The following is a 13,464-nucleotide window of genomic DNA, read 5'->3' as shown; positions in this document are numbered from 1 at the left end:
ATTGTTTTCACCTACACTCATCAATAGAACTCACCTGTAGTTACCGCTAAGTACAGCTCTGCAGTCGGCCAGCAGGAAGCGATCTTTCATCTGCCCCTTAAAGGACTTTCCCGTCCGGGAATTGTACGTTATTCCGGCTACAGTCCTGACGCGCATCATCTGTAAAAAGAACACTTTGAGCCTGGTGTACCTGACAGGAAGACCTCTGAGTGACAGTGAATACCTACATGGATCATGTCCAGGTTGACCTTACAGTTGATCACCATGGAGACAAAGTTATGGGCTTCCTGCTCATCCAACAGAATATAAATAGGAACATGGCGTGCTGCTGCGTCCAAGAGGTCAGCAAATATGTCAACATCTGTAAACATGTCCATCACCACGGCAACGACCTAAAACAGATGAAGTACACCGCCTCAGAAAATAATCATCAGAAATACCTGCATTTTTTATACAGTTTTGTGTCCGATCAGGTTATGCAATTTAGAAGATGAACTATGTTTTAAATACAAAGATGTGGACGTTAAACTCCCAACATAATTCTAGGTTGAATATGTATTTTAAAAAAAGGTTGTGATATATTTCTCAGCTTAGATTTGACTAAAAGCTTGTAAAATATAGTTTGAAAGAGCTTTTTTGACATAACTGATATTCCAGACTAAAATAGATGGATAGATACTTTAATATGGTGTCTGCTAGGTTAAATACATGTTTTTAAAAAAGATTCGAATATAATTTTCAGTTTACATTTGACAAAAAGCGTGTAAAATATACTTTAAAATAACTTTTGTGACATAACTCTGATATTCTAGACTAAAATGTTGTCTGCTAGATTGAATATGAATTTTAAAAAAAGGTTCTGATGTATTTTTCAGCTTAGATTTGACTAAAAGCTTGTAAAATATACCTTGAAAGAGCTTTTGTGACATAACTAATATTCCAGACTAAAATAGATAGATACTTTTTAATATGGTGTCTGATAGGTTAAATACATGTTTTTTAAAAAGATTCTAATATAATTTTCAGTTTACATTTGACAAAAAGCGTGTAAAATATACTTTAAAATAACTTTTGTGACATAACTCTGATATTCTAGACTAAAATGTTGTCTGCTAGATTGAATATGAATTTTAAAAAAAGGTTCTGATGTATTTTTCAGCTTAGATTTGACTAAAAGCTTGTAAAATATACCTTGAAAGAGCTTTTGTGACATAACTAATATTCCAGACTAAAATAGATAGATACTTTTTAATATGGTGTCTGATAGGTTAAATACATGTTTTTTAAAAAGATTCTAATATAATTTTCAGTTTACATTTGACAAAAAGCTTGTAAAATATACTTTAAAAGAACTTCTATGACATAACTGATATTCCAGACTAAAATGATGTCTGCTAGGTTAAATACATGGACATATTTTTTTTTAAAGATTCTTATATATTTTTCAGTTCACATTGGACAAAAATCTTGTAAAATATACTTTAGAAGAAATTTTGTGATATAACTCTGATATTCCAGACTACAATGTTGGCTGTTACGTTAAAAACATGTTTTTTTTAAAAGGTAATATATTTTTCAGCTTACATTTGACAAAAATCTTGTAAAATATACTTTGAAAGTGCTTTTGTGACATAACTATGATATTCCAGACTAAAATGTTGTCTGCTAGTTTAAGTACATCTTTTTTTTAAAAAGGTTCTACTATATTTTTCAGTTTATATTTGACAAAAATCTTGTAAAATATACTTTGAAAGAGCTTTTGTGATATAACTCCGATATTCAAGACTAAAATGGTGTATGCTATGTTAAATACATGTTTTTTAAAAAGGTTCTAATATATTTTTCACCTTACATTTGACAAAAATCTTGTAAAATATACTTTGAAAGTACTTTTGTGACATAACTCTGATATTCCAGACTAAAATGTTGTCTACTAGGTTAAGTACGTATTTGTTTTAAAAGGTTCTGATATATTTTTTATCTTGGATTTGACAAAAAGCTTGGAAAATATACTTTGAAAGAGCTTTTATGATATAACTGATATTCCAGACTAAAATGGTGTATGCTAGGTTAAATACGTGTTTTTTAAAAAGGTTCTGATATATTTTTTGTTTGGGTTTGACAAAATCTTGGAAAATATACTTTGAAAGAGCTTTTATGACATAATTGATATTCCAGACTAAAATGTTGTCTGCTAGGTTAAATACATGTTTTTTAAAAAGGTTCCTATATATTTTTCAGTTTACATTGGACAAAAATCTTGTAAAATATACTTTAAAAGAACTTTAGTGATATAACTGATATTCCAGACTAAAATGTTGTCTGCTATGTTAAAAACATGTTTTTTTAAAAAGGTAATATTTTTTAAGCTTATATTTGACAAAAATATTATAAAATACACTTTGAAAGTGCTTTTGTGACATAACTCTGATATTCCAGACTAAAATGTTGTCTGCTAGTTTAAATACATGTTTTTTTTTAAAAAAGGTTCTAATATATTTTTCAGTTAATATTTGACAAAAATCTTGTAAATATACTTTGAAAGAGCTTTTGTGACATAACTCTGATATTCCAGACTAAAATGTCTACTAGGTTAAGTACGTATTTGTTTTAAAAGGTTCTGATATATTTTTTATCTTGGATTTGACAAAAAGCTTGGAAAATATACTCTGAAAGAGCTTTTATGACATAACTGATATTCCAGACTAAAATGGTGTATGCTAGGTTAAATACGTGTTTTTTAAAAAGGTTCCTATATATTTTTCAGTTTACATTGGACAAAAATCTTGTAAAATATACTTTAAAAGAACTTTAGTGACATAACTGATATTCCAGACTAAAATGTTGTCTGCCATGTTAAAAACATGTTTTTTTAAAAAGGTAATATATTTTTCAGCTTACATTTGACAAAAATCTTGTAAAATATACTTTGAAAGTGCTTTTGTGACATAACTATGATATTCCAGACTAAAATGTTGTCTGCTAGTTTAAATACATCTTTTTTTTTTAAATGTTCTAATATATTTTTCAGTTTATATTTGACAAAAATCTTGTAAAATATACTTTGAAAGAGCTTTTGTGACATAACTCAGACATTCCAGACTAAAATGTTGTCTACTAGGTTAAGTACGTATTTGTTTTAAAAGGTTCTGATATATTTTTTATCTTGGATTTGACAAAAAGCTTATAAAATATACTTTGAAAGAGCTTTTATGACATAACTGATATTCCAGACTAAAATGGTGTCTGCTAGGTTAAATACATGTTTTTTAAAAAGGTTCCTATATATTTTTCAGTTCACATTGGACAAAAATCTTGTAAAATATACTTTAAAAGAACTTTAGTGATATAACTGATATTCCAGACTAAAATGTTGTCTGCTATGTTAAAAACATGTTTTTTTAAAAAGGTAATATATTTTTAAGCTTATATTTGACAAAAATCTTATAAAATACACTTTGAAAGTGCTTTTGTGACATAACTCTGATATTCCAGACTAAAATGTTGTCTGCTAGTTTAAATACATGTTTTTTTTAAAAAAGGTTCTAATATATTTTTCAGTTAATATTTGACAAAAATCTTGTAAATATACTTTGAAAGAGCTTTTGTGACATAACTCTGATATTCCAGACTAAAATGTTGTCTACTAGGTTAAGTACGTATTTATTTTAAAAGGTTCTGATATATTTTTAATCTTGGATTTGACAAAAAGCTTGAAAAATATACTTTGAAAGAGCTTTTATGATATAACTGATATTCCAGACTAAAATGGTGTCTGCTAGGTTAAATACATGTTTTTTAAAAAGGTTCCTATATATTTTTCAGTTTACATTGGACAAAAATCTTGTAAAATATACTTTAAAAGAACTTTAGTGATATAACTGATATTCCAGACTAAAATGTTGTCTGCCATGTTAAAAACATGTTTTTTTAAAAAGGTAATATATTTTTCAGCTTACATTTGACAAAAATCTTGTAAAATATACTTTGAAAGTGCTTTTGTGACATAACTCTGATATTCCAGACTAAAATGTTGTCTGCTAGTTTAAATACATCTTTTTTTTTTAAATGTTCTAATATATTTTTCAGTTTATATTTGACAAAAATCTTGTAAAATATACTTTGAAAGAGCTTTTGTGACATAACTCAGACATTCCAGACTAAAATGTTGTCTACTAGGTTAAGTACGTATTTGTTTTAAAAGGTTCTGATATATTTTTTATCTTGGATTTGACAAAAAGCTTATAAAATATACTTTGAAAGAGCTTTTATGACATAACTGATATTCCAGACTAAAATGGTGTCTGCTAGGTTAAATACATGTTTTTTAAAAAGGTTCCTATATATTTTTCAGTTCACATTGGACAAAAATCTTGTAAAATATACTTTAAAAGAACTTTAGTGATATAACTGATATTCCAGACTAAAATGTTGTCTGCTATGTTAAAAACATGTTTTTTTAAAAAGGTAATATATTTTTAAGCTTATATTTGACAAAAATCTTATAAAATACACTTTGAAAGTGCTTTTGTGACATAACTCTGATATTCCAGACTAAAATGTTGTCTGCTAGTTTAAATACGTGTTTTTTTTAAAAAAGGTTCTAATATATTTTTCAGTTAATATTTGACAAAAATCTTGTAAATATACTTTGAAAGAGCTTTTGTGACATAACTCTGATATTCCAGACTAAAATGTTGTCTACTAGGTTAAGTACGTATTTGTTTTAAAAGGTTCTGATATATTTTTAATCTTGGATTTGACAAAAAGCTTGGAAAATATACTTTGAAAGAGCTTTTATGATATAACTGATATTCCAGACTAAAATGGTGTCTGCTAGGTTAAATACATGTTTTTTAAAAAGGTTCCTATATATTTTTCAGTTTACATTGGACAAAAATCTTGTAAAATATACTTTAAAAGAACTTTAGTGATATAACTGATATTCCAGACTAAAATGTTGTCTGCCATGTTAAAAACATGTTTTTTTAAAAAGGTAATATATTTTTCAGCTTACATTTGACAAAAATCTTGTAAAATATACTTTGAAAGTGCTTTTGTGACATAACTCTGATATTCCAGACTAAAATGTTGTCTGCTAGTTTAAATACATCTTTTTTTTTTAAATGTTCTAATATATTTTTCAGTTTATATTTGACAAAAATCTTGTAAATATACTTTGAAAGAGCTTTTGTGACATAACTCAGATATTCCAGACTAAATTGTTGTCTACTAGGTTAAGTACGTATTTGTTTTAAAAGGTTCTGATATATTTTTGATCTTGGATTTGACAAAAAGCTTGGAAAATATACTTTGAAAGAGCTTTTATGACATAACTGATATTCCAGACTAAAATGTTGTCTGCTAGGTTAAATACATGTTTTTTAAAAAGATTCCTAAATATTTTTCAGTTCACATTGGACAAAAATCATATAAAATATACTTCAAAATAACTTTAGTGATATAACTCAGACATTCCAGACTAAAATGTTGTCTACTAGGTTAAGTACATATTTGTTTTAAAAGGTTCTGATATTTTTTTCATCTGAAATTTGCTTGAAAGCTTGTAAAATATACTTTAAAAGAACTTTAGTGATATAACTCTGATATTCCAGACTAAAATGTTGTCTGCTATGTTAAAAACATGTTTTTTTAAAAAGGTAATATATTTTTAAGCTTATATTTGACAAAAATCTTATAAAATATACTTTGAAAGTGCTTTTGTGACATAACTCTGATATTCCAGACTAAAATGTTGTCTGCTAGTTTAAATACATGTTTTTTTTAAAAAGGTTCTAATATATTTTTCAGTTTATATTTGACAAAAATCCTGTAAAATATACTTTGAAAGAGCTTTTGTGACATAACTCAGACATTCCAGACTAAAATGTTGTCTACTAGGTTAAGTACGTATTTGTTTTAAAAGGTTCTGATATATTTTTAATCTGAAATTTGCTTGAAAGCTTGTAAAATATACTTTGAAAGAGCAGGTCTGACTGCTCATGAGCGTGTGACATGTACATTGCTAGCTAATTAGCCTTTTGAGCCACAAGGCTGGCAGACAGGATGTGGAAAGGGCGTGGCAGCACAGTTGGCAGATAAAAAATACAATTATGTTCCTAAGGAGATAGCGTAGCACAAACATTCTTTATGGTGACAAAGCACAAGATAGCCTCTGGCATGCTGGGTTATTTCCACAAGGTTCCGCATGGTAGCTATTTAGCGAGAAGTAGCATGCTAAGCTGTGTTTACAAACTACAGTCGTCCTTCGCATCATCACTTTTCAAATATGGCGGCTTCACTCCATTGCTGTTTTTTGGATCAAGCCAGTCACCGACCGCGACTTACGGGTCAACTAAGGGTAACAATAATAACTGATAGGCGCCATCTTCACAGCAACAATGGAGTGCACCACCTTTTTTGATGTCTTACTCTTCAAGTCCTGCCTCATCAATTTCTGCCTTCCCATTGCAGTAAAAAGTGACATTTGTCAAATTTCAACCAAGTACATTAGCGACTTTCAGGTGTTTTGTGTCATCAGCCATAATCATACTTGCCAACCTTGAGACCTGCGATTTCGGGGGGTGGGGCGGGGGGCGTGGTTAAGAGGGGAGGAGTATATTTACAGCCAGAAAAGTGCAGATTGGATTTTAACTTATTTAAATCATGACATCAAAAATCATCATAAAGATGATCAGTGTTTTCACAAAGATAAATATCATTAATTATTAATAATAACGTAGAGTTAAAGGTAAATTGAGCAAATTGGCTATTTTTGGCAACTTATTTAAGTGTGTATCAAACTGGTAGCCCTTCGCATTAATCAGTACCCAAGAAGTCGCTCTTGGTTTCAAAAAGGTTGGTGACCCCTGCCGCAGATGTTACTGTCACATTTAAGAGTGTCACAACATTGCTGTTTATGGCAAACGAAAACGTGACTGCTGTTGTTGTGTGTTGTTGCCGCGCTGGAAGGACGTTAATGAAACTGCCTAACAATAAACCCACGTAAGAAACCAAGAACTCGCCCTCGATCATTCTACAGTTATCACGTCATTGGGCAGGCTCGATGTTTATATTGTGAGAAAGCCGCCCCCCTCCACCTCACTTCCATGTTTTTTAATTGAATTTGGCCTTGACAGCTCCGTACGAGATGTCTCAACCGGGGGTCAAGTCGCTAGAAAGTCCAATCTTTGTTTGAAGTCTGATTTCTGAGAGAGTTCCAACTCCCAAGGAGTGAGAACAAGTCTAAGTCTTTTTGATCTTAGTCAGACCTACGACGAGAACCACAATCTTGTTATATGACTTGTTGCAGCATGTACTTTTTGACTGTTTGGATACGTTTCCGTGGGAACATAGTCACTTACGGCAGACGAACTGCTTTACGGTAGACAAAAACGTGACTGCTGTTGTTGTGTGTTGTTGGGAGGACGTTAATGAAACTGCCTAACAATAAACCCACGTAAGAAACCAAGAACTCGCCCTCGGTCATTCTACAGTTATAACGTCATTGGGCAGGCTCGCTGTTTATATTGTGGGAAAGCGGACGTGAAAACAGGGTGTCGACACGTCACTCACGTCCGCATGGAGCTGGAGGGGGTGTGGCCCGGGACAAAATTTCGGGAGAAAATTTGTCCCAGGAGGTTTTCGGGAGAGGCGCTGAATTTCGGGAGTCTCCCGGAAAATCCGAGAGAGTTGGCAAGTATGGCCTTAATTCTCCTAAAATCTCATCCTGCGAGACTCCAGTTTGAGGATGATATTGCAGACGGAGACAACCAATCAAAAGCAACGTCATTTTGGTCCCCTTGACACTTATTCGGGGGTGTGGGTCTCTCCGAGCCTGCGGGGAAGGGACCTGCGAAATGGCCCGGTGCCACCTCGCCCGTCCGATCGCAAGTGAGACCACAACGACACGTCTTCTGTAGTTGTCCTGCATCGGTGCTTCGGTGTCTTTTCAATGAGAAAAAAGTGTTTCCATCATCCTTCAATACTGAAAGGTCTCAAAAACCACTTCAGGAGCGCGCAAAAATGTTTTAGCGATATTTGAGAAGTTTTTCTTACTGCGATATTTAAGTTTTGTGCATTTCTAGGGGTGATGGAAACGCAGCTAACAACTAGGGATGCACCGATTAATCGGTAACCAAATATATTCGGCCGAATTTGGCAAAAAAAGCCACATTCGGCCTTCGGTGGAATGAGTTAAAAACAAGGCCGAATAGTGGCGTGTGACGCAAGTTTTTGACGCGGTGACGCAATCAACCAACGTGCAGTGACGTTGGGATATGTTGTGTACCTGTATAAGTGTATGAGGTTATAAGCACACACTTATTGAGATTTAGTGGGGCCTCTGTTGACATTATTAGCCTGTTGTGTAGGCTACCTGTATAAGTGTATGAGGTTACAAGCACACACTTATTGAGATTTACTTGAGCCTTCTGTTTACATTATTAGCATATCTACTGTGGCTAAGCAGACTTTTGCCAAAAGGACAATAATTCATTTGTTGTGGGTTTATCCACTTTATTTTTTTTTTGGAATGCATGTTTTGTTTGAAGGCCTAATATAAATGAAAAATGTTGTGCTTTTTTTGAAAAGCAAAGGCTACTGGAATATTAAAAAAATGTCAATATTCAATAAAAAATTACTTTATTTGAAAAACATGTCTAAATATTTATTCTAGGCTATTTATGTAATATTTAAAAAATTGTGAAAAACTGCATTCATTATTCGGTATTCGGCCTTCGGCCAAGCGTTTAAATTTTATTCGGCTTCGGCTTCGGCCACAAATTTTAATTTCGGTGCATCCCTACTAACAACACATCTCCGTATCGGTGAGGCTTTGATGTGAGCAATTTTCAAAAGATGTGACGTACCGGCACCAGTGTGTCACTTTATGCTAACAAGACTGTTTTCCGCAGCTGTCTGGGTGATGCTAAGTGGAGATAAACTCTTGTTAAATCAAAGACGTGCCTCATCTTTGAGATGAATGACAAAGAATTAAAAAAAAAAAAAACCACAGCTAATGGCTATCTTAGCTACAGCTGTCAAGTTGACCAAGTTTTTGCACAGCAACTTATGTTTATGGCTTCATCACATGGAAGGCCAGTTCTATTTTAGAGGAATTAGCCAGGATGTGATGAAGTATTTCCACTTAGTGGTCATGTTGTCCTGATCGTAGCAATGACGCCTCTGGGCTATCAGTGACTACTGTAATCTACAGAAGAACAAACTCAAGGCTACTACATTGGGCGAAATAAGCGTAACGGGAATATATGGCTGGTCAACAGTTTTTTAAAATGGTCATACTTCTTGGAAATTGGTTTACAAACCAATTAGCTACGATAAACGGAGGACGACTGTACTTGTGTTCACATGGATTGGTTTGAGTACTCTTCAGATGCTTTATTTGAGGAAATAAAAACTATGTCTACAGGTTTCCGGTCTCCCGGTTCTTACTTGGCGAGCGTTCTTAATGAGTCTCCTGGCTTGCTCCTTGATGCTAGGCATGTTTGCTTCCGAGGGGTTGACCAGAGTAGTCACTTCCGTGGGCCCGACAAAGTTGTGCTGGGTGAGCGGCCAGCCCAGGTCCAGGCCCGGGGCGGCCATATCGGACTGCATGGGCCAGTAGGTGTCTGAGGATCCCTCGACATTGTGGCCCACGTCTGAGAAAGTCAGATCTGAGATGCTTTGGTGGTGAATGGGCCCCTGGATGGTAGACTTGATGTGCTCGATTTCCTGTGGCGCGAGAAAGCTGACCACGTCTGCATTCTGGAGGAACTCGCAATAACCCTGATGGGGAAGAAACGCAGAGCCATTTAAGAAAAAGTTGAGATCAACTTTATCCAAGTGATCACAATGCCTGAAGTACTAGAAACATTTACCGGTACGTCATTTTCTATCAGTGCATCAATGGCAAGACGATACTCCTCCTTGTAGTGCGGGGGCAGGTAGTTTGGGTCGAGGGGGTTCTCTCCAATTGACGAACTTTGTGAGCGGTGAGCCATGGTTAGGGAAAAGGGGCTCACAGGTCAGGGTAAAACGGGGGTATGCGAAACTCTGTAACACAAAAGGGAAGGAGTCAATGCACACAGACGGTAGGCAGCATGAACAACTCGCTTACATTTTCACATTCAGGTGCGTTTTGCTAAAGAATTGACACCATGACACGGAAGTATGTGAAGGAAAGACAGGGAATGACTGAGCAGAAAGTGTTGAAGGTATGCAGAGGTGTACAGACAGGTTCTCTCTGAGTCAACGTGTCACGGCTGGTTGTTGCTTACTTCAAGTCAGCAGTTGGTTTTAGAAAAGGACGACAAACTTGCAATGTTTTGGAAACACTGATTGCTTCGCTTAGAGAACTCTAATATCAAGGTTTGGGTTAGTGTCTCCAGTTTCGCCAACCAGGGTGAACTAATGCACAAAGTTTGCAGGCTGTATTCCAACAGCAGTGATGTGTGAAGTGCAAGCAATTGAGACAAGCAGGACAAACCCGCCCCCCTCCACCTCACTTCCATGTTTTTTAATTGAATTTGGCCTTGACAGCTCCGTACGAGATGTCTCAACCGGGGGTCAAGTCGCTAGAAAGTCCAATCTTTGTTTGAAGTCTGATCTCTGAGAGAGTTCCAACTCCCAAGGAGCGAGAACAAGTCCAAGTCTTGCTGATCTTAGTCAGACCTACGACGAGAACCACAATCTTGTTGCAGCATGTACTTTTTGACTGTTTGGATACGTTTCCGTGGGAACATGGTCACTTATACTGTGTTGGGAGCCTATTGATTGTCGGTGTTCAACAATACCTTTTTGTGTGGCACACACACAGATTGGCTGTGATAACAAGTGGCCACAGAGTCCGGACCCGAGTGAGTCACCAGGTAACTCGTTTTTGTTTTTTTGGGTGCAGCTACACTGCGGTTATTCATCCGGCAGTAAAATGGCCGACTTCCTGCTTTCTCTTTCATTCCTAGTTGTAGGAACTGGGGCTTTGTGGTGGGCCTCTCTTCCACTTTTCCACAGTGGCCAGGAAAGTATGTTGGACATGGAATTATTCAACAACCGCCATGCTTCAAGACCACCATTTTTATTTGGAGTAGATCCAGCTTTGCTGCCTTAGGCGTTGCATCACAAAGAAGCTGGGATGACATTCATACTTGTTATGAAATGGAGCCTGACTGTTTCTGATTCAAGCATGATTGACCTTCTGCAGGAAAAAAGGAGGACTGTTGGGTGGTTCTCTCCGCCCAGCTGGGATAGTCAAACATGAAGTGAGGCCTGCTTTGTTTTGACAGCAACGTCAGACTGTTTAAGGTGATAAGGTGTCTTTTCTGCTCCGGTCTGAGAGGCACCCACACCCAAAACTGGTACTTGGCAATTAGTAAAGACTACTAAGCACCAACAACTTGAAATGCTCTGCTTGGCACATGGATGGTTTCAAGTTAGAGTGACACAATCAAGGAGTTGGAAAGAAATCTGCAGAAGCACAAAACTCTTCACCAACCTTTTTGAAACCAAGAGCTATTGTTGGGTACTGATTAATGCCAAGGGCTACCAGTTTGATACACACTTACATAAATTGTATTTCTGTCTGTCATTCCGTCGTACATTTTTTTTCCTTTTACGGAAGGTTTTTTGTAGAGAATAAATGATGAAAAAAAAACTTAATTGAACGGTTTAAAAGAGGAGAAAATATGAAAACAATTAAAATTAAATTTTGAAACATAGTTTATCTTCAATTTCGACTCTTTACAATTCAAAATTCAACCGAAAAAAAGAAGAATAAAACTAGCTAATTCGCATCTTTTTGAAAAACATTTAAAAAATAACTTATGGAACATCATTAGTCATTATTCCTGATTAAGATCAATTTTAGAAATTTGATGACATGTTTTAAATAGGTTAAAATCCAATCTCACTTTGTTAGAATATATAACAAATTGGACCAAGCTATATTTCTAACAAAGACAAATCATTCTTTCTTCTGGATTTTCCAGGACAAAAATTTTAAAAGAAATTGAAAAGACTTTGAAATAAGATTTAAATTTGATTTTCTAGATGTGCCAGAATAATTTTTTTGAATTTTAATTATAAGTTTGAAAAAATATTTCACAAATATTCTTCGTCGAAAAAACAGAAGCTAAAATGAAGAATTAAATGAACATTTATTTATTATTCTTTACAATAAAAGAAAAAAATACTTGAACATTGATTTAAATTGTCAGGAAAGAAGAGGAAGGAATTTAAAAGGTAAAAAGGTATATGTGTTCAAAAAACCTAAAATCATTTTTAAGGTTGTATTTTTTCTCTAAAATTGTCTTCCTGAAAGTTATAAGAAGCAAAGTAAAAAAATGAATACATTTATTATACAAGTGAAGACCAAGTCTTTAAAATATTTTCTTGGATTTTCCAATTTTATTTGAGTTTTGTCTCTCTTAGAATTAAAAATGTCCAGCAAAGCGAGACCAGCTTGCTAGTAAATAAATACAATTTAAAAATAGAGGCAGCTCACTGGTAAGTGCTGCTATTTGAGCTATTTTTAGAACAGGCCAGCGGGCGACGCATCTGGTCCTTACGGGCGACCTGGTGACCCCTGTTGTACGCCATTGTTGTTTAAGCTTTGATGTCATGAATTGTAGTTACTGACCTAACTAAAATATGGTTTTAGTTTTCCGGTCTTATATCACGGCCCTTCAAACCTTTGCAGTTTGTTCAGCCGGAAGCCGACTGCAGCTGGCCAGCACATATAAACCCTGTCTGTCTTTGAGATGCGCCCAAAGTTTGCTCACAAAAGGCGAGTGGCTCATTTTTGGCATTCCTGCATCTGAGCCAAAATGCAAGAGGGGCACTGACAAAAATCTCTCAACGTGACCAAAAACTTGTCAGACATTGTGAAACCGTCCGCGTTCTCTTAATGCCTGAATACGCCTGGAGAATCGACTAATCGGGAATACCTCGAGCTCATTTCGTGTGATAATTCGGCATGAATAGACTGAGCGGGGAATACCTGAGAACAGGTTGAGAGGGATGAGCCAGTTTGTGCTGTTAGGAGCTTTCAGCGGCGCCTCGGTCATATTAATACACTCGGACAGACAAGCGCAAACACACCTTGGCAAAAGCATTGAGTGCCACACAAAGGGGGAGGGTGTACGACCCGAGGTCTGGCTCGTTGAGATATTGGTGGAATACCCATCAAGGAACTCACTAAATACGGTGTTCCCTCGGTGTTGCCCAGGGCTCTGCTTGGTGAGTGAATCTCCACAAAGTAGAAAGATTTTTCTGAATATTATATCCATTTAAAGTCCTTATGAGCCCACTCAAAAACACTTCCTATGTCACTAAAACATCTGCAATTTCACATGAAAACTTCCAATCTCAAAATGGTACTTAAAAATCTGCAATGCACTGAGGTGAACCTCCAAACACTGTCCCTGGACTGTCAAGAACTGTTGGTATCGGGTCGAACAGAACACGACG

At 35.2% G+C, this 13,464-nt stretch overlaps 1 protein-coding gene across 1 annotated transcript in view; it reads right to left on the bottom strand.

The window, feature by feature from the left end:
• Positions 1 to 13,464, bottom strand: part of fam83hb (family with sequence similarity 83 member Hb) — a 33,365-nt gene that overhangs the window by 8,857 nt on the left and 11,044 nt on the right. Inside the window, exons 2-5 of the mRNA XM_061896706.1 lie at positions 9,879 to 10,053; positions 9,454 to 9,786; positions 228 to 392; positions 35 to 159 (exon numbers count right to left, since the gene is read on the bottom strand). Coding sequence (XP_061752690.1) covers positions 35 to 159; positions 228 to 392; positions 9,454 to 9,786; positions 9,879 to 10,001 — 746 coding nt within the window. The 5' untranslated portion in view covers positions 10,002 to 10,053. The remainder of the gene's footprint in view (positions 1 to 34; positions 160 to 227; positions 393 to 9,453; positions 9,787 to 9,878; positions 10,054 to 13,464) is intronic.

This window comes from Nerophis ophidion, linkage group LG04, assembly GCF_033978795.1.
Source record: "Nerophis ophidion isolate RoL-2023_Sa linkage group LG04, RoL_Noph_v1.0, whole genome shotgun sequence".
NCBI classification, from domain to species: Eukaryota; Metazoa; Chordata; class Actinopteri; order Syngnathiformes; family Syngnathidae; genus Nerophis; species Nerophis ophidion.
The sequence above is the reverse complement of the archived record's forward strand: the minus strand, read 5'-3'. Positions and strand labels throughout refer to the sequence as shown.